This window comes from Euprymna scolopes, chromosome 7 (assembly GCF_053919585.1).
Source record: "Euprymna scolopes isolate OS-2025 chromosome 7, ASM5391958v1, whole genome shotgun sequence".
Taxonomy (NCBI): domain Eukaryota; kingdom Metazoa; phylum Mollusca; class Cephalopoda; order Sepiida; family Sepiolidae; genus Euprymna; species Euprymna scolopes.
In genome coordinates this window covers 171,247,720-171,254,610 of record NC_136488.1, presented here as the reverse complement: position 1 = coordinate 171,254,610, position 6,891 = coordinate 171,247,720, and the positions used below count along the sequence as shown (strand labels likewise).

The 6,891-nt window shown below is 35.2% G+C and overlaps 1 protein-coding gene across 1 annotated transcript; it reads left to right on the top strand.

Moving 5' to 3' along the window:
- The first annotated feature begins 300 nt into the window (after positions 1 to 300).
- Positions 301 to 1,272, top strand: LOC145280379 (general transcription factor II-I repeat domain-containing protein 2-like). The gene has a single exon (XM_080132150.1). It carries the CDS (start codon positions 301 to 303, stop codon positions 1,270 to 1,272), a length of 972 nt encoding a protein of 323 aa, XP_079988276.1.
- The last annotated feature ends 5,619 nt before the right edge of the window (positions 1,273 to 6,891 follow it).

The window sequence follows — 6,891 nt, the reverse complement described above, 5'->3', positions numbered from 1 at the left end:
GAGTGAGAAATGATTATAATGTTCTGGAACAATATGTAAAACCCCTCCTTTTTTCACACTAAATGACACTATTTACCATCCCTTGTGAAGAGACGATGACTGGCAATGGGTCATTTTGGGGTTAAAGCTTACCAAAACAAAACAAACTTCCATTTTTGTTATCTCCCTATACTGTAATTCTCTAACTTATTTGTAAAACTTCTGGAAAATCATGTTGGACGCAAACTGTTAAGTTTTCATTGTATTATACATCAGGAGGGCTTATGTGCAAAGACCTCGTCTTTGGATTTGGTCTCTGTGATGAAAACTGTTGTTGAGATAATCAACTTTCTTATTTCTCGCTCTTCATTGGTTCACAGGCAATTCAAATCGCTTCTACAAGAAGTTGAGTGTGAATATGGAGATCTTCTGTTATACAACAATGTTCGCTGGCTTAGTCGAGGCAAAGTTTTAGCTAGATTTGTTTGTTGTCTTGAGGCTATTAAGATGTTTCTTGATGAAAAACAGAAACGATTCCCTCAGCTGAATGATGAAAGCTGGTTGTTGAAGTTGATGTTTATGACCGACATAAACACACATTTGAATGAGCTTAATTTGAAATTACAAGGACAGGGACAAACAGTCCTTGATCTTTTCAGCTATTGGAAAGCGTTTACAATGAAACTTGACATTTTTACCCGTGACATCAACATCAAAGCATTTAAGTACTTTCCAAATGTGAAAAATCATGCAAATCAATTCGAAGTGAACACAGATGAGCTTCAGGAGTACGTGAAAGCACTCAAAGCAGAATTCGAAAAACGAAGCCAGGACTTCTACATTCATGGATCCTTATTTTCATATCTGATTAAGCCCGACATGCTTGATTTGACAAATGCCCAACTGGAACTTTTTAGCTGGATGGACATTGATGATTTTGAAATGCAACAGATTGAATTTAGGTCTTCAGAAATATGGACATTAAAATTTGCTGAACTAAGAAAGTCTCTGGAAGATGAAAATTTTGAAAAGTCTGGTGCTATTCTGAACTGTTGGATCTCCCTCCCAAGCTCATTCATCTGTTTGAAGAAAATTGCTTTTGCTCTTCTCTCAGCTTTTGGTTCAACTTATTCTTGTGAGCAAATTTTCTCTCACATGAAAGCAGTGTTGTCTCCACGTCGAAGTCGTCTAACACCTGAACATTCAGAAAACTGTGTTAAGCTCAAAGTTACAAAGTATGTTCCCGACATTGAGGAATTGGCAAAGACCATGCAAGGACAAGGGTCCCATTAATAATAAAAACTTTTCAGAAACAGTTTTTTCACATTATTTATAAACTTTGACATTATTATATATTTTATGAAATAAATATAGAGAACAGGTATATTGACCTTGATCGTTATAAATAATAAATGTTGGCACGCTGAATAATTTGAAACCCTAAGTCGGCACACGCTAAACAAAAGGTTGCCGACCCCTGGTCTATACCATCCAAGGATTAAGTTTTGTCTGCAAAAGACACAGAAATCAAATACGTCCCAGACTGTCTCCAAATGTGGAAGAGACACCAATGGAAACATTGTGCGATATTTTTGATATACCAAAACCAGCGTGTGTACCGCAAACAATGAATATTTCGCCTGAACCGACCATACGGGCTGGACAGAAACCTTTACCCCGGGTAACGCTGACCAGAAGGAAAAGCGCAAGAAAGAGAAAAGTTACCAGGAGATTAAGCCCTGACCCTAAAAGGAAGAGGTATTTAAGCTAAAATCAGGAAGATTTCAGCTTCAGGGGGAGGTGTTGTGAAGGAACATAACTGGCTATACACCGGTTACAAACTGTATATATATATTGGACTGTTTGGCAGACAGCGGCAGACAGCGGCAGACAAGCAGTCGCAGTAAGACGGATAGTCTTACGTGTTGATTATCAGACTTTCTTCCCCATACTTGTTACTATGTACTTCTATTTACCTTAGGCGAGCAGCCTTACGTTTCTGTATTATAAATAAACCCCATTACACATACCACTCGGTGTAACTCACGTTTGTCTTTATTTCCTAAGTATTTAGGAATATAACATACAGAAAGGCATTACTTTACATATTCACACTTTTTAATATATACATATGCACATAACCTTATGAACAGTACATAGGGCCCGAGCAAAGCCGGGCGCAGCTGCTAATAACTTATATTTGTTAACGCACAATTTATTTATTTTTTTAATTGGCAATAGTCACACGCTGTTTACCTCCCCTTGGAATGCTCTGGTGTTTTAGCAAAACATTTTATTTCACTAATTTTCGTTAAAAAAAATTAGCAATAGTTTAATACGTTTTTATTATTTTAATCGTTTTTTAAAAATTTAGGATATATTCATTACTGTAATATGACAATTAAATAAAGAAACCATTATTTTGCTATGAATTCAATATTAAAAATCTTGAATTTCCCTATTACTTTTAACTATAAATAACTTTCCAGTCAATGAATTTTCATAATTTTTTAGATATGTTACTATTTTCGCATGACAATTAAGTACATAGTATTGTTTTTGCTTAAAACAATATATTTTTCAAAAATTGATTTGTTGGCTCTATCTGAACAAGAACCCCTTCATCACAGGGTCGACAAAATTTAAATTAATGGTCAAATTGTGGAACCTTTCTCCCCCAACTTTGTTGTATGGCTTCCAACAGTCAGATACAACCATCGTCCCCAGCAGAATATATTTTTCGATTTGTTTTACAATCCATAGAAATACGAAAAGGTGGTCAAAAATTCAAATATATCAATAAATAAATGTTAGCAAAGACAAGTTACTCTTCTACCTATCTGGAAAAGTTTGTAGTGGTTTTACTCACTTTAAAATGTTTAATCAGTTCAAAAAACACAGTGTCTAATGATATGTGCGAATAAGAAAAATGGCGGCGAGCTGACACCTAAGTATGTGATGGTTTGATAATGACTTAAAAATAAATGATACAAAATACTGTTATAAACCCAATCAATATTTGTCCATCAGTATACTCTCCCTAACAAGACCTTCTACGTCTATAACAAGGCGGATTACACTGTTGTGGGAACTATGTTGGGTTTGAAGGGTAAAAAGTACTCAAGAAATTGCTGACTTCTGAAATCATCTATTATGGATGCTGTGAAGGATGAACAGTGCTGCTCTTTGTAAAATCAAGAAAAAGCACCACTCTTGGATACGCTATCTCAACACAAGAGACACCTATGACTACCAGAGATACATCATATCCAGGAATGAGGCTTCACACGCAAGCTAGAAAAGACTTTGAGTCTAAATTAGCCAGAGAGACACGTTTCAACAATAAAGCTTTCTGGAACTATGTAAATAGCGGAACAACAACCATGCATTCCAGATCTGCTTAATGAGGATCTTTTGCCTGTGATGATAAAGATAGGGTCAATGTTCTGAATAAGCAGTACTACAGTTTCTTCACAAAAGAAGATACACCTTCCTTTCTATCATTCAATCCTAAGCATATGGATTCAGAAATTAAGATCATTGTAACCCCTATTTTTAAGAAAGGTGGCAAATCCAACCCGGCCAATTACAAACCAGTCTCCCTCACATCAGTCGTTTGCAAGATCATGGAATGGCTAATATTCGCGGACATTACTGGCCACCTCAAGAAAAACAACTTTGTGAACAATAACATGGATTTACTTCTGGCAAGTCCACCGTCTCTAACCGCATTGAAACTCTGGACATCAAGACAGAAGTGCTGAGTCATAATCTATCAGTCCATGTCATCTTTTTGGATTACGCTAAGGCCTTTGACACTCTCCTTCATGAGCGACTCCTCACACAATTGAGTACATTTGGAATCCAGGGTTCGTGGTTTTCTCACACACCGAAAACAAAGTCGTGGTCAATGGAACTTGCGCTGACTGGCGAATGTGACTAGTGGTGTGCCACAAAGTTCTGCTCGTCATCTTCTTCATCTTCTTCATCTTCTTCGTTGGTGATGCTGGAGATGCTGGAGAGTTTCGTTCTCATTTTTGCTGATGACACCAAGATTTTTCAAGTCATTACTGATTCACAGGATACTCAGCACTCCAGTCTGCAGAGTGACTTAAACCAACTCCAATCTGGAATGAACATCATGTGTATGCAGTTCCATCCTGAGAAGTGTACAACAATGCATCTAGGTAATAACAATCGCAACCATTCATACACGATGATTTATAACGATGGAAGCTGCTGCACTCGGAAAGAGATCAATAAGGAGAAGGATCTTGGTGTAATCATTGACCGAAGGCTGTCGTTCACTAAGCATGTTTAATTCTAAGTCAACAAAGCCAACCGGATTCTCAGAGTCATTAAACATGTTTTCTGCTTCTTTATAAGTCCCTAATCTGCCCACACTTGGAATATGCTTCTGTGGTTTCGGGCCGAAGTTAAAAAAAGAAAAGGACATTCTGGAAAATGTCCAGCATAGAGCAACAAAACTTGTACAAAGCATCTCCAATTTACCTTACTCTGTACGCCTCACCTGTCTCAACCTCCCTACTCTTGAATTCTGCAGATCATGTGTTAATATATTACAGACCTCCAAGATAATAAGGCGTTTTGACAATGTCCACTATAACAGATCTTGCACCAACTGTGGCAACTGCTTGTTTGCTACAATCCTCAACCCACCCACCAAAGGGCATAAAGATGTAGATCCAGCATCATCTTGGCTCCTGTGGCCATTTTTCTTTAGTGGAGTGACTACTATTTAGAATGGGCTGTTCTCACACCATCAATGCCCCTCAGTAAATGCTAGATACGGGCAAAATGAATGCTGCTGCTCAAAATGTATAAACATTTTGAGCCCTCCCTTTGCTTAAAACTTCATCAAAAATCAGGAATTTAATATTTTCACACAAAAAAATTAAAATTGCAAAAAATATTTCTTTGCTTAAAAAATCACCAAAAATCAGAAAATTAACCAATTTTAATGAATTTTTCAGTATTTATCAAATGATGATCGCGGAATATAATGAACTAATTATTTTTATTTAAATCTGAGTGAAAATGTATTATTTTGTTTAAACAATAAATACCTTTACTAAAGTTATAATTTTCAGTAGTAAATAAAAAAACGCAAGACTTTATTTTTGCTTTTTTTTTTAAAGCATCGTAATTTGTAACAATAAAAATAAAATAAAATAATTTTTATAGGAAAATTACGAAAAAAGCCCCTAAATCCGTATTAATGAATTCTATATAACTCGAAGAAAAACGAATTTCTTGAATTACTAAATTGAATTAAGCATTGTTTATTTAATATTTTCACACAAAAAAATTAAAATTGCAAAAAATATTTCTTTTTTTTTTAAATTACGAGTTTCACATAATTTTTATATACAAGATTTTTAATAATTTCCTTGCTCGCAAGAATGTGAAACTTTCGGCGTAACATATTTTTTATATAACATTGAACAATAATTAAGAAAAAAATTAATTTAAAAATAGGAACATAGAAAAATAATTAAATTAAAAAATGCAAAAATTGATACAAACGTTCGAAAATGAATGTATGACGCGCGACTGGGGGGGGGGACTTTCTCCCTTTCAATTACATGACGTCATTTTCACAGTCTCCTGAAATTTTATTTTGGGCCTTCGTAATTTTCGTGTTTACAAAATTTTAGTTTGTTGCGTTTTGCGAACGCCAGAATCATCGGTTTTTGGGCTAATTTATGTTTTGTACAAACAAGGTGTTTTTTTTATTTAATTCAATATCTTAGGACTTTACTAATTATCTTTGAAATAAACCTAGAAAACTAATATTTATCTTTTAAAGGATTTTTACAATGAATTTATTCAACTTCAAAATTTAGCTGAATTTGGTAGCTCGCCGTGAAAACATTTTCATAACTTTTTTTTTTTATGTGTACAAATATTTTTTTCCTTTTGGAAATTAAGTTTAGTCTTTAATCTTTCAAATACAATCAAAAAGTAGTCGGAAACGTACAAAAAAATTATGATAAATCGGCTTTCAAAACTAGGTCCCCCATTTTTGTCCGTCCATTTTTGCCCGTACCTAGTAAATGCCTTCAAGTCCCACCTGACTGCAGAATGGAAGGACCACAAAGACCTATATCAATACCAGTTTTCCCACTGAACCACTGACCTTATCCTCACATATTTTTCATGTGAATTACTAGTGCTACTTGACACTTTTCTACAGAAGAGTGTCAAAATCTCAATCCCTAGTCGGGTCACCAATGACCTAGACTTATGCTATACTTGTTGGTGGTGTCATATACTCAGTTTGTTCCGGCGGTTCTCGTTAACTGCCGGTCAAGCCCGAGCCAACGTTATGGAAATCCGGGCCAAAAGATGCATAAGTACTGAAGAAGAGGCTGTTCTTGGCCTTCGAGCCAGGAGTGGAAAAGGAAGTAATCAGTTCTGGTCAATGTGAGGTCAACCCTTCATATCGGACAATTGCTTTTTAAGTCAATTAGTTTGGTCAATGTGGGGGAAACCCTTCATATCAGACAATTGCTAATTTTGGACCCTGCCAGAGTGCCCCATTAGGGGAGCTGGTTTTTCCTCCCCACATTAAAAAACGGCCTTGTGCCTAATTTGCTCAGTGGGGAAGCAAATAAATAAATATAATAATAAAAATTTTAGCGGATTCAGTCACGCCAAAAGACAAAATGAGTTTACATAAAATAAATATGAGATAGGTTGAAATACCGGAAGTGAAAGTAAATGAGGTTCGCAACAAATCACTGAAAAAAAAATCTTTTCAATTAAACATCTTTTTCTTTTTTCCTTTTAACACAATAAAAATATTACGATTATTATTATGCCTGATATATGTATTTTACCTAGAATTTATGCTTATTTTTTTTATTCTACTTGCAACAAAAATAATTT

Bases quoted from the DNA above. Each gene is read 5' to 3' on its own strand.
- LOC145280379 (XM_080132150.1), top strand. From the start codon at position 301: ATGAAAACTGTTGTTGAGATAATCAACTTTCTTATTTCTCGCTCTTCA.